The sequence below is a fragment of the Papio anubis genome, chromosome 12, assembly GCF_008728515.1.
Source record: "Papio anubis isolate 15944 chromosome 12, Panubis1.0, whole genome shotgun sequence".
NCBI lineage: Eukaryota > Metazoa > Chordata > Mammalia > Primates > Cercopithecidae > Papio > Papio anubis.
In genome coordinates, this window is record NC_044987.1 from 117,749,984 (window position 1) to 117,764,316 (window position 14,333).

At 42.8% G+C, this 14,333-nt stretch overlaps 1 protein-coding gene across 26 annotated transcripts in view; it reads left to right on the top strand.

Moving 5' to 3' along the window:
* Nucleotides 1-14,333, top strand: part of PPP6R3 (protein phosphatase 6 regulatory subunit 3) — a 160,987-nt gene that overhangs the window by 81,583 nt on the left and 65,071 nt on the right. For 25 of the 26 annotated variants that reach the window (XR_004177597.1, XM_017948183.3, XM_009185463.3 and 22 more), the window contains 4 exons: nt 2,617-2,803; nt 6,208-6,345; nt 9,220-9,285; nt 12,221-12,333. Coding sequence is in view for 25 of the 26 variants with exons in the window: in XM_017948183.3 (XP_017803672.1) it covers nt 2,617-2,803; nt 6,208-6,345; nt 9,220-9,285; nt 12,221-12,333 (504 nt within the window). In the remaining variant the exon portion in view is untranslated. Of the gene's footprint in view, nt 1-2,616; nt 2,804-3,627; nt 5,729-6,207; nt 6,346-9,219; nt 9,286-12,220; nt 12,334-14,333 lie in introns of those variants that run through there. The other variant, XM_021925465.2, reaches the window with a different exon arrangement.

Here is a 14,333-nt window from a genome sequence, read left to right on the forward strand (position 1 = left end):
GGTAGGGCTGCGACCTCTTCTGATTGCCTCCTCTGTGTTCTCAGGCAAAGGAAGTGAGGTCAGAGCCTGTGGAGGAGGAGGGGCCTTGTTGAGGGTGGAGTGGAGGCATCTTCGGGTGCTTGGGAAGCTGCTGGCCCCCCCCCCCCCTTTTTTTTTTTTTTTTAAAGGCAGAGTCTTGCTCTGTCGCCCAGGCTGGAGTGCAGTGGCACAGTCACAGCTGGCTGCAACCTCCGCCTCTCAGGTTCAAGTGTTTCCTGTGCCTCAGCCTCCTGAATAGCTGAGACTACAGGCATGTACCACTATACCTGGTAAATGTTTGTGTTTTTAGTAGAGATGGGGTTTTGCCATATTGGCCAGGCTGGTCTTGAACTCCTGACCTCAGGTGATCCACCTGTCTTGACCTCCCAAAGTACTGGGACTGTTGGTGTGAGCCACTGCGCTCGGCCTTGAGAAGCTTCTTGAATGTTAAGGAGGGAGGGAAGGAGAATAGCCCCAGCCTGTGTGGAGCCAGAACTCTGAGCTTTTTGTGTAATGGCTAACATTATGCACGCTTCTTGAGTTAGGTCATACCACCCAGTCACCTAGAAAAAGTGAACAAATTTTAAAGTTGCTCATCTGGACTTTGTCAGAGTTTGGAGAAAACACTCATGCATTTGATTCACAGCCAGGAGTCCGCTGCCTTTCACTGAGTCCTCTATTTGTCAGCAGTTTCTACATTAAGACAGTTGAGTGAGTGCATCTCCCCAACCCACCCTAGCAGCATTCTGCCATTTTATAGTGAAAATAAAGAGGAATGAAAACAGCTGTCATTTTTTAAACGCTTATTTACTTTATGCCAGGCCCTCTTCCCAGCCTTTTTTACTCCTCTCCTCCATAAGATAAGGACAGTAGTCCTTAATCTTACTAACTTGGAAACTGAGGCACAGAGAGGTTAAGTAACTTGCCCAAGGTTATACAGCATGTAAGTGGTAGAGGCTGGTTTTGAACTTAGCTAGTGTGACTCTAGTTGCTGCACCTGTAACCACTGTATCAGCCCACTCCTGGGATAATGGGTACTTTACAGGGGTTTATATTCTGGCATCTTGAAGCCCATGCTATGTAAATTGAGAGAGACTTTACTTCCCAAAGACCCATACATCTGCCAGGTCTGTTTTTTTTCCTTTTCTGTTTTCTTTATACAAAGGCTCATTTCGGGACCTTCTCATACTCTTCTGTCTTTAGGCCTCACATCAGAGCCTGTCAAGTGCTGCAGCTTTCTGGTTCATCACCAGTGGTCTTTTTGTGCCAGGGTCTTGCTGCAGGCAGCACTTGCTTGCCTTGGATACCCCAGGTGTGTCCTATATGTGTCTCTCCCGCCCCAGTCTTCCCTGGTTTCTTTTGTCGTACAGCCACGTTTGGCTATTTTGCCATCTCCCTGTCTTGTTCAGCCTTTGAGCTTGCCACTCCTGATGACTGTTTGGGGCACTGGGTCCTGGCTATTTAGCAGGGAGGAGTGTAAGAGCAGAGTAATCCTGGGTCCGCTAGAGTATCGTCTGGATAGGCTCAGCGTCTCTGTTGTTACTAGTGAAAACAGACACGAGATTGTGGTAGAAGGAGTAAGTGGAGAAAATGGACCTGCTGCCTGTTTGCAGAGGGTCAGTGGTCTGGTCGTCAGAGGCAAGCATGCTTTAGGGGGTGCAGGCATTTCTAAAGCCGTGGGATCTGTAGAAGAGCCTGTGTGGGTCCATCCAGAGCAGGTGTCATGTTCTTAGCTGTGGGCCTGTATCCTACAGGAGAGAGAGCATGGTGAAGACTGACAGTGGACTGATTTTGTGTCTGTGCTAATCTCCAGATACTGGAAGGCTGATGTGGAGAGCACTAGTTTTGTTTTGTTTTGGTTTTGACACAAGGTCTCACTCTTGTCCAGGCTGGAGTGCAACAGTTATAGCTCACTGTAGCCTCAAACTTGTGGGCTCAAGTGATCCTCTAATCTCAGCCTCCTAAATAGCTAGGACTACATTATTTTGGTATACTGCTTCCTGCCTTGGTAGCCTAGGCTGATGTCCTCTTCCCTGCTTCATTATAGTAGGATGCTTACTCTCTTAAGATGTAATATAGACTGAAAACAACTTCGTAGTACCATTTGCAACCCATCTAAAGATAAAGGCTGGTCCAGGTCCCTACAGAGCGTCTGAAGTCATTACCAGGTGCTGTGTGCAGTGCAATTTCCTGGAAACCAGTGTGCTCCACAGTTGTCCGCAAGCTGTGCTGCTTCCCATGCCAGAGGAGGCTGTAGCCCGACGGCTCGCACCTCCAGCCGCTTTTCTCGCTGATCATGGAGAAGGCCCGGGCCCTGCAGCATGACCTCCCTGGGCTCCAGAGTACTAGGTGTGCTCTAGTTTCTTCAGGGAAAATGTATTCTTATTAAAGCTTGGTTTAAAAACAATTTTTTAGATAGTAGAAAATTTATTTTAGTCTGGAGGTTGGTTGAACAGAATGAATTGAAATGATTTCCTGATTCCCAGTAAATGATTTTATTGTTCTCACAAAATCTCGGGAAGCCTTTCTGATTTGTGTTTATCTTTATATAATTAAACTGTTAATAAAGATGATGATGTAAGTATCCTGTTCTTCTAGGTATCCAAATATATCTTGTGAGTTGCTCACTTCTGATGTCTCCCAGATGAATGATAGACTGGGAGAAGATGAATCCTTGCTAATGAAATTATATAGCTTCCTCCTAAACGATTCCCCTTTGAACCCACTACTTGCCAGTTTCTTCAGCAAGGTGCTAAGTATTCTTATCAGCAGAAAACCAGAACAGGTAAATATGATTTTCTGAAAGGTAAGTATTAGGCTGATCATCCCCTTGAGGTGATCCCCCAGTCACTGTTGCTTTAGAGTTCTAAGAGAATGTATTTTAAACCTTAAACATTCTAAGCACTCACATACTATTTATACACTGACGAATATTTCTAATATGGTATAATCTCAAATTTCACGTAATTTGTTAGCATACTTTGGTTTCCTCTTTTGACAAGTGGGTAGAAGATGAGAATATTGGGTACCCATTTGTGAAGACAGGGCTTAACTAAGATGGCAAGTGTAATAACTAAGCCATTGAATATGTCAACAAACAATTGCTTTGTTTTTTTTTTCCCCCGTTGATGATCACAGATGAAGCTGAAACCAAAAACCTTTCCCACAAATGTAATTGGTGATTGGTTTGTACTAATGGTGATTCTGTTTTGATTCTACTCAAAACTGCTCCAGTGTCAGGCTTGAGACATCTGAGTGTATAGACTGCTGTATACATTTGTAGCTCTGCTGTTCATATCCAGTGTGGTTTGACAAAAACTTCACTTGGTTCTTTAAGTGTGGTCCCTGAAGCAGCAGCACCTCAGTAGATAATTTTGTTAGAAATGTAAGTTCTTTTTTTTTTTGGAGTCTTGCTCTGTCGCCCAGGCTGGAGTGCAGTGGCCGGATCTCAGCTCACTGCAAGCTCCGCCTCCTGGGTTCCCGCCATTCTCCTACCTCAGCCTCTCGAGTAGCTGGGACTACAGGCGCCCGCCAACCCGCCCAGCTAGTTTTTTTGCATTTTTTAGTAGAGACGGGGTTTCACTTTGTTTAGCCAGGATGGTCTCGATTTCCTGACCTTGTGATCCGCCCGTCTCGGCCTCCCAAAGTACTGGGATTATAGGCTTGAGCCACCGCGCCCGGCCAGAAATGTAAGTTCTTGAGCCCTATTCCACACCTGCTGAATCAGAAATTCTGAGGGGTGGGCCCTACAATCTGGGTTTTAGCAAGCCTTCAGCTAACTCTGATGCATGCTGACATTTGAGAACCTCTGCTTTAGTGGATATTGTTGTGAAAAAGGATCTACTTATCTGGAGAATTTAGTCATTTTATGGAAATAGGCACCCAGGGAACAACTAGAGCCTCAGATATTCAAGTATAAACTATAGCAGATTTGCCAGAATTGCAACAAGTATGGGTGTGATGATACGGGGTAAAAGTGGTCAAACCAGTTGGTCCTGCCATCCTTCATGATAGAAAATGGCTCTGGGTGACCCATTCTTGCTCTCAGCACTTGTGGAAGGACTGGAGCTATTTTGGGCCCAGTGTGTCCTGTCCTATGCCAAGGTAAAGTGGATACATGTTTTATTTTAAAGAGAGATACCATTCTTTCTTTCACTTAATGGAGTAGGATAAGCTTCCTAAGTTGATTGGAAATAAGATTCTTTTCACTTTGGTAGTAATCCCCAAATCATGATTACTCTAATGTAGATTGTCTGTTTTTTTCTGCCTTCTAGTTAGAAATACAAGAACTGCTGGCTGTTTTAGGAGAGTGGAAGCCAACCTATCACCCTGATATTACCAGGCAGTTCTCAGGGCTGGTTGTTACAGCCATTATCCAGACATTATGCTTCATTGTGCTTTTTCTCCTCACTTCTGTGCTGTTGGGACCCAAGTTTGCAAGCCCCGATTTTCAGTGTACACATAAAGAGAGAGAATACACTTAAAACTTTATGAGGCCTTGAGTATTTTGTATTAGACGTCAGAGTCCGACCCGACATTCTCTCTGTGTAGAGATGATGGCACTTGCCAGTTACATTCTGAGACAAGAGCCCCTCGGCCTTTTGCTTGTTACACTTCCCTGTCACGACTGTATGAATGATAGCAAGAGGATTCAGTGGCTGTGGGTTAAGATCAAACCTGGCATTTCTCTATCCTTTGCAAATTAGGAGTGTAAAAAAAAGTTTTCTGTTATGTGATAGTATTAGTAGGGATCTATGCAACTGTAAGGAAGGACAAAAATTGAGAACTCGACTGGCTTAACCAGTAAAGGCATTTGTTAGCTTATGGAACAGAAAGTCGGGTAGTGGGGCATCTTCAGTGCTGCATGAGTCAGCACCCCAGTGGGGTCATCTGGGCCACAGGTCCCTGTTGTCAGTGCTGTACTGTCCACCACACTAGCTCGGGTTTGTTCCTTTGGGCTTCAGGTCTGGTGTTTCTGGCACTGAATTATGGAATACTTGGTCACATGTGACTTTTTTCATCCTTTCTCCTCTACTGTCCTTTTAAAAACTATTGTGGGACCCAATTGTGAGTGAATTATTTATGTGTCATGTCATTTCTTGAAGTTTTATATCATAATGCTTGACCTCATTGTCTAGAGAAGCAACGTGTGTTGGTTAATCCTGTATTTATACTTAATTGTATGAAGCAGTTTTAGTTGTCATCTCTGGCTATTAGACTTCATATGACCTAATGGAAAGATTGTGGCTTTTGCGGCATACAAATCCAAGTTTAAATCCCAGGCAGCCACCTTTTAGCTCTGGAAGATACTTTCTGAGCCTTGGTTTCCTCATCTCTAATGGGGTGTGGGGGTGAGAGTAAGTTATTCAACCCCCCCACGTCCCAGGGCTTTTGATAAATTTCAGTGAGATCCTGTTATAGCAGCTGCCACACTCCCCCTGGGACTCGCAGAGGGTTTGGGAATAGATGACACGTGCACATGAACAGAGGCAGAGGCAACGAGGCTGCATGGGACACGGGGATGCGTGGGACAGAGTCATCTCCCTGGTCTCCCAGTGCAGAAGAGGCCAGCAACAGGGGCCTGATTTCCGTGGCTATTCTCACGTTCCTTCAGGGTAGCTCTCTGCCTCTCCACCAGCTGCCCTTCTTGTGCTAAGCTATTGGAGTGAATTGGTGAAGTCAAAATCCAAGGCGATGTTTGTATAGCCAGGTGAGTTAGTTACTTTGACTGGAGTAGAAATGTTTGTTTTGAAATTTTTTTTCTCATACTTGTTAGGGTCCAATTAGGATTTTGAATATTATTCATTTTGGTGCAGAATCTTAACAGACTTGCTTTATGTTCATAAACTGTAAAATGGTATATTCTCTTGCTGTTTATAGGGATATTAAATTTTTGATCCCCATTCTTTGAGAATGAATAATGGAAGTGAATAGAAATAAAAGATTCTGTTAAGTTGTATTTGTATTAATGGACATGTGCTAATTTAGGGTTTTTTTTTCCAAGGGGTTTTTGAGTATTGTAACTATCAGCCAGGCTTTCAATTTGATACCTTGTTGCTAATTCAGGATTTGCCATTTCTCAACCTAAAGTAGTGATAAAATTGGGAGGAGTGGGGGTTGGGACTTAAAAGGTAAAGTTTGTAGTTTCCAAGTTACATGTCTTTCAGTTTCTGATCTGTTCTTCTCTAGATTGTGGATTTCTTAAAGAAGAAGCATGATTTTGTAGACCTTATTATAAAGCACATAGGAACTTCTGCTATCATGGATTTGTTGCTCAGGCTCCTGACATGTATTGAACCTCCACAGCCCAGGCAAGATGTACTGAATGTGAGTAGAATTCTGACCTGCTGTTGACTGGGGTTAGGGTGCTGGCATGTGAGCCCACCAGGCTGCTGTGTGCTGGGAGGGATTGCATGGGATTAGGGTACTTGGTAGCAGAGAGTTGTCTGGGGAGCAGGTAACAGGGTGGGGGAGAAAGGTTGTTCCAAGATAGGAAGAGATCCAGATTTTGCAGAGCTAGAATTTCAGATGGGCATATCCGTAGGTGTGTGGAATGTTTTGTTGTGAGTGTTTTTTCCTTTTTGCTGGTTTGCTTTTTATGGGGGGTGGCGAGACATTATGGGTTGAGCATTTGTCTTAAATCTGGGCCTGATGGTAAAAGCAGAAATGAGAGGGTTGGGAGCTTGAAGTCCCATATGAGTATGTTGTGAGGCCACACTCTTCAGGGCCACCTCTGAAGGTCAAAACGGAGAGGTGTTGATAACATCCAGTGATTCAGGCTTCAGAAGTAATTCTCTTCTCATGGGTACCTAGGAACAAAGGATAAGGAGAACAGAGTTTACTTTGAGAAGGACATATTTTAAAATGTAGACAAATGGTGATTTTTAGGATGTATGCCTCCTGAATAGATGTCTTAGGTGGAATTTGGGTGGGAAGGAGGGGAGGGTGTGAGTAACTTGAAAATAAGGTTTCTCCCAGGCTCCCATCTTTTGTGTCTTCTCCTCTTCCTTTCTTTTTTGAGTTGGAGTCTCACTCTGTCACCCAGGCTGGAGTGCAGTGGCATGATCTCAGCTCACTGCAACCTCCGCCTCCCAGGTTCAAGCAGTTCTCCTGTTTCAGTCTCCTGAGTAGCTGGGATTACAGGTGTCTGCCACCACACCTGGCTAATTTTTGTATTTTTAGTAGAGACAGGGTTTCACCATGTTGGCCAGGCTGGTCTCCAACTCCTGACCTCAGGTGATCCGCCCTCCTCGGCCTCCCAAAGTGCTGGAATTACAGGTGTGAGCCACCGCGCCTGGTCCCTCTCCCTTTCTTTCCTTTCTTGGAAGCTTTGCGAACCATGCTTCAGTCTATCTGTCTTTAATACTAACCTGCAACCTTAGAACTTACTCATTTCTTTGGAAATGAGTTTTGTTGAAAATGCTAGTTATTATTTAAGACCTCAAGGACTAGAAGGAGGGCGTATGAGGAGGAAGGTCTTTCAGGTGGTGCCCAGGGCAGGGCATGTTCCACTGAGGTAGGGAGGTGTGCCAGGTGTGCATTTATGTGATGGGGTCAGGGCTGGGTTTGTTGGTGACCCAGGCACTGTGATCACTGTGAGTAAACAGCTGGGTGTATCTAGTGGATGTCCTGGGACTTGTCTCTTGGCAGGGACCTTACATTGGGACACCTGTCCTTTTGGGTGTGTCTTTGTAGATGTATCTTTTCTCAAAAGAGGTTGAGGATTCTGGGAAAGACTGTTAAGGATAGGGAGGAGGGTGTCACCTTTATATTGGGATTATCATAGGGAGAGATTTATTCAGGATGGTTTGTAGGAACCAGTTTATTCCTTTGGTTGCTTCTGGGTTGAGGTTTAGGACCTGTCTGGTTTCCAAAGGAATCAGTGTGTTTGTAGAGAGAGCGAGCGACAGGAGGTTGATAAAGGTGTAGGTCGGGGAAAAGTTACTTAGAAACCCCTGAATGTCTTATTTTGATTTTGTGGATCCATGGTTGAGGATGACTACAGAAGTGGGCTTGGAATGTAGGTTCCTATGAATAGCTGTGGAAACAGTAGGGGTCTGGGACTGATGAGTTCACTGCCTGGAAGGTTTCCTGGTTTCTCCTGTAGTGGTCAGGAATGCCCCGCCCCTCACACAGATGTTTACTCTCCTCTGTTTCAGGACATTATTGCTCAAAGAGTGGTCCCAGACATCATTTGTGAGCTTGTTAGAAATCTGTAGTCTCAGGTCTCTTCCTTGGCCTTCTGAATCAGAATATGCATTTTAACAAGATTCTTGGAGAATTTGTGTGCACATTTTAAAACAGATCTTAAAATATAAAGTTGGACCTCTACCTCTGTGGTGCCTACCTAATAGCTTCACATTTTCCTTTAATTGGTGTTTTCATTGAGCAGCCAGAGACAGTGTCAGGGTTTCTTTTCTGTTCCTTAAGCAAATTGTGTTTGATTTCTGCCCCTGCTGCCCGCCCTAGTCTCCTTTAGCCGTATTTTCTAGGTAGTGAGCTGCCTTGTTGATGATGGTTTTCGGCTTCTTATGGCATTAATGTTAAGCCAGATGATTTTTCCTTTATTTTTTTCTGAATTTGGATCCCTTTCATGTTTTCATTCACTGTAGCATTTCATACATGGATTAAAAGGAGATGACCATAGCTCTTTGCCAGCACATGACAGGGCGGATAAACTCTGCCTCTGTGCTTCCTCAGGCCCCCACGTTTCCTGCAGTGGGTTTGGTTTTGTAATCTAGAAGTCCCTTTTGTTCATCCTGTGTTTTTCTTAACCCAGAGACTTGGTGCTAAATATTGCTCTTCTCAATCTTTCTGAAGCTTGGAGTGAACATGCTCTTAAAGAAAATGTATAAATTCCATCCTTCTTAATCTCCCAGTCCTCTCTTAAGAACCAACCTACAAACCCTTTTAGTCCTAAATGTCTGGGAGTGACCTTATGGCTAAGAAACTGATGTATAGAATTTTAGTGTGTGGGTATTGTAATTTGGGGAGTTTTTGGTACTGTTGGCCATTGTTAAAACAATATATTCACTGGCATTTTCCTTGGGGGACTTTTAATTTTCTGTAGTGTTCAAAGTCCAGAGAAACCTGTAACATTCTACTTAAAATGTGATGGATATTTCCAAGTATGTTAATCTACATTGGGGCTTGAACAAGAGCCACTCATTGCTATGATTACTTCTACAATGTGTTTTACAGTGGTTAAATGAGGAGAAAATTATCCAGAGGCTTGTGGAAATAGTTCATCCATCGCAAGAAGAAGATGTAAGTTCACTTGTGTGACTGTAAACTTGATTAGAAAAAAAAGAACTGTTTATTGAGCACAGAGCATACTTACATTAAATGTGAACATGATCAGAGCGTAGAGGGAAAATAGCAATCTATTGTTCTTAAAGTTGATACTTTTCTAAACTGTATTACATTTTGCCAATACCCAGAAAATTTCCAGAAATGTACAACAGCAGGCCCTTGTTACAGCACCATCTCCTTTCTAGAGCCGGGATTTCATGCCGAACCAGCTGGCTTTTGTTACAAACCTCCTTTGTTCATGCTCCTTTTTACTTTTTTTTTCCCCCCTTTGAGATGGAGTCTCACTCTGTCACCCAGGCTGGAATGCGGTGGCGCAATCTCGACTCACTGCAACCTCCACCTCCCAGGTTCAAGCAGTTCTCTGCCTCAGCTTCCCGAGTAGCTGGGATTACAAGTGCCTGCCACCACGCCCGGCTAATTTTTGTATTTTTAGTAGACACCGGGGTTTCATCATCTTGCCCAGGCTGGTCTTGAACTTCTGACCTTGTGATCCACCAGCCTCGGCCTCCCAAAGTGCTGGGATTACAGCCATGAGCCACCGCGCCCGGCCTCCTTTTTATTTTTATACCCATCTGTAGCAGTTGATGTGACCACATTTGCATTTGTTTTATCCAGTCTGGTTACAGCTTTGCAGGCAGTGAAGTGGGATGTTGGTCACCATTGAACCCCTACAGTAACTTTGTTGTTATATGTCCTGGCCCTGGCTGTTAAGTTTGACAGGTTTGGCTTTTGTCCTAGGTACTGTAGGTTGACTTGGCTATAGGATTGAAGCTAGATTTGGAGTTTGCAGATTGAACTCTGTGCTGAGGGAATGCTTGTTGGGACCAGTGGGTGCATGTGTCTCTAGAAGAGATCTGTAAGGTTACCACCTGAAGTATCAGGCCAAGCCATATAAAATTGGCAGTAATCATCCATTTTTACCTACAGACATGACAGTTATCTATGATTCAACCTAATATCTACAAAGGAGTTGGTTTAAGGACAATTCAAGGTTTGTCCTGAAGCTGGGGGAGCCTCCTTGTTTGCCTCTAGGTTGCAGGTTAGATGGGGGAGCGAGTACCGCAGAGGAACATTGGAGGAAGAGGCACGCAGTGGAGGCTCCTCTCTCACAAAGATACATTTTGTGTGATAGTAGATCGAAACCCTTTCACTCTGATCCATTCAGAAACTTTTGATACCTGGACTTTATTAAAGGGGCTGTCACTTCCCCATTATCCCTCTTTGGGAGAATGCAAGGTATGCTCCCTTGCAGTGGTTGTTACTGTTAGCAGAGTTGACATTTGTGGACACATCCAGTGTAGACATGGATTGGGAATATGGGAGCCCCTGCTTAGAAGGTGCTCTCAACCTAGCTGGGTTGATAAGCCCTCCTCCTGTGGACAGGGGAGTGTGGTTCTAGGAGCGGGTTTCCCTGTGATGACATGTGGCCTGTGCAGGCCGTGGAGAGCCATGACAGGAGTGTGGCCTGCCCTGTTGGCAGGGAGGAGTTTCTTACTCCTTACTAAGTTCATGTTCTTGAGCAGAGGAACTTGATTGCTCAATGGGCTAAGAAGAAGATTGCTCAGTAGGGCCTGTCCGAAGGGCCCAGGAGAAATCGATAATGGAGAAGTCCAATTCTGCAACAAATTTTTTGAGAAGGACACCGCATTGTGGACATCAGCACCTTCTCTGCATGACTTACAAGAAAGTTAATTTTGGCTTTTGGACAGTCCTGTTAATACTTCTGTTTTGTATTAAGTGATGAATTCCATGTTAAAATTATACTGGCCAGTTGATACTTACCAAGGAAATGCTAGGCTCCTGATTCCAGTCAGTGGGTTTGGATACCCTAATCTGTGCTCTCCTCTCTTCTAGAATATGAGTGTTCTGCCCGTATTGGGAGCACATTGCTCAGTCTTTGAGTTATGCTCAGTTTCTTATTCCAGAGAATAAAATGTGTTTGGGTGCTGAGATTTTAGAGCTTTTCTGTAAGGAAGAAAAGGCTTAATATTTCTTACCCATTGGTATTCTACAGAAAGCCGTGTTTGCTTTTACTTTTTTTTTTGAGACGGAGTTTCGCTCTTGTTGCCCAGGCTGGAGTGCAATGGCGGCATCTCGGCTCACCGCCATCTCCGCCTCCCGGGTTCAAGTGATTCAATCTCCTGCCTCAACCTCCCGAGTAGCTGGGATTACAGGTATGCACCACCACGCCCAGCTAATTTTGTATTTTTAGTAGAGACGGGCTTTCTCCATGTTGGTCAGGCTGGTCTTGAACTCCCGACCTCAGGTGATCCACCTACCTCAGCCTCCCAAAGTGCTGGGATTACAGGCGTGAGCCATCGTGCCCAGACGTACTTTTACTTTTTTTTTTAATCCAAAAAAAGTATGTGCATCCTTCTATGCTGATAAGAGTGTGTTTTGGGGATACACGTTGAGTATCCCTTATCTGAAATGCTTGGAACCGGAGGTATTTTGGATTTCAGTTTTTTTTCCAGATTTTGGAATACCTTTATTTGCATTATACTGGTTGGACATCCTGGACCTAGAAATCTGAAATGTTCCAATGAGTATTTCCTTTGTCAGTTTTCAAATTTTGGAGCATTTTGGATTTGGGATGCTCAATCTGTGTATTTTTTCCCAACTATTTTAGAAATTTTTACTCATCAGAACCTTGATGACATCTCCCTGCACATAGTAATAATGTACTGTGCACTATTATAAAGCTCATTTGAATGCCTGACAAAATACATTACTCGTGATGTGATCTCTCTTGGCCTTGACCTTTTGCTCACTGAAGCTTATGGCCAGTGTTAATTTGTGTTATTTCTTAAGTAACTTTCCCTTTCATTTTTAAATGATAAATTTAACTTCTAACATGTTTTATGGTTAAAATTGTACTTTTTTCCTTTAGCGACATTCAAATGCATCACAATCACTTTGTGAAATTGTTCGCCTGAGCAGAGACCAGATGTTACAAATTCAGAACAGTACAGAGCCCGACCCCCTGCTTGCCACTCTAGAAAAGTATGTGTAAAACTCTGTTCTTGTTCTTCTTTCATATTGATGCTGTTCCATGTGTTACCATTGTGAGTGATTGGTAAGTGTTCCTTATGTGGGAATCATGTCCCTTGAAAATAACCTTGGGTGGGTGAGAAGGTAGGGAATTCTGCTTCTTTTATCTCAGTAGAAGTTTGGCAGGATAAGAAGATAAATGACATTTATATCTAGACTTTGAGTTTTCTAATTATTTGTAAAATGGAATTCTGTAGACCCATCCTAAGATGTGGTAGTCATTTAGAAATAACTGTCATCACAACTTCCAAGGGTCTTTTGATGAAGAACAGTCTTGTGTAAGTACGAATGTTGCATGTTTTAGACAGCGGCTTTTATCAGATGATCTTTAAGGCTTTATTGTATCTTTGCAGCTGATTAGGGACAGTTATTTCATGTTTAGGTAGAAGACAGCTTGGGGATGGGATGCTATTTTTTCTAGATTCACATGTTTTCAGAAAGAATGTTTACTGTCGACTTCGCATGTATTTGACCTGCATTCAGACAGCTGAAAGTTATTTTAATGATCAGGCCATTCCTCACTATGGAAGAATAATTGGAAAGTATGCATACAGCTAGCATTGTTAAGTACTAATGGCAATCTTGCTTCAGTTTACTTCTATTATTGTTTTTAATGCTTTTGTCAGTCTTTTTTATTCCTGCTATATATTGAGACTTTTGCATCTTTGGCTTAACTACCTATAATGCCCTTTTATTAAAATAAAATGTTGTATTATTTCCTTGACACATGTAAGACAGGCAAGGAATACATTACAGACAAGTTAACGTGTCTTCAACTCTGTCTTTGCGAAGTGGAATTGTGTTTTCCTAGCATGTAGAAAACGAAGGAGTTGAGTTCTCTGAAGTAGCAAAACTACAAAAGATTGCCGGCTTCCGAGTAAAATGGTATCTTACCTGTCCTATTTTAGTAATTCTTGCACTGTGGCATATATAGTCCTTTAAAACTTTTAAGACATCCCACATTCAAATACAAATTGTGGTATTAATTAGGTTGAACCTTGTAAAATTGCCATTTCAGTAGGTTAGAAATGTTGAATATCAGCAGTGTCATATGGCTCACTGCAGTGCTGCCCAGTAGAAATAGAATCAAAGCCACATGTAATTTAAAATGTTTTTGTCCAAAGTCTTGGAAATCCAGTGTGTATTTTATACTTAGAACATGCTGGTCAGATGAGTTAAATTTTGGGTGCTTGATAGCCACATGTAGTGAATGACTCCCATAGTAGACAGTGCAGGTTCTGCCCGAATATCAAACTGCTTAGTAGTGATTGCTAAGTTCTTCAGTGCCGCTCCAAGCCCTCCGTCCACACAACTTTATTTGGACCCAATATGTAACCTAGCCACCACAGCCCATGTGCACACTAGCTTTTATATTTCAAGCTGTGTTTTAGTCCTAGATCAGGTAACTAATTTCTGGGATGAAGATAGGTAAATACCTAGAGTTTACATCATTAAATTAGTTGGAGTAACTGTATTCAAATACATGGACCTGATGAATCAGTGGCCCTGTTGCCAAGTAAAACCTCCATTGCATTTAACGGTGGCAAGAAAATCTGTCATAGTGCTTCCCACAGTCTGTTTGAGAATGAGAACCCACCGCTTCTAATATTTGACACACTGCACATCTTTTAGTGTCTGTTGATTCAGACAATACACACTGAGAAAAGATTTCTATTTTAGTAAACTTTCTAATCATAATAGCATCTGTGTATATTTAATCTATTATGTGATAATATGTAATATCTATTTGATAAATTATAATTATTTAATAATGATACTACGTTATTAAATCACTGTACTGGCAATACATAATGTACACATAGCTTGCTGAGCTCTGTATTATGATGCCAGGTAACCCACAGTGTGAACTCCACTGTATATAGGAATGTCACATGTGTAAATGTTAAGCGCAGATTAGCACATCTGGAAAAATTTGAAATGAGGTAAGATTA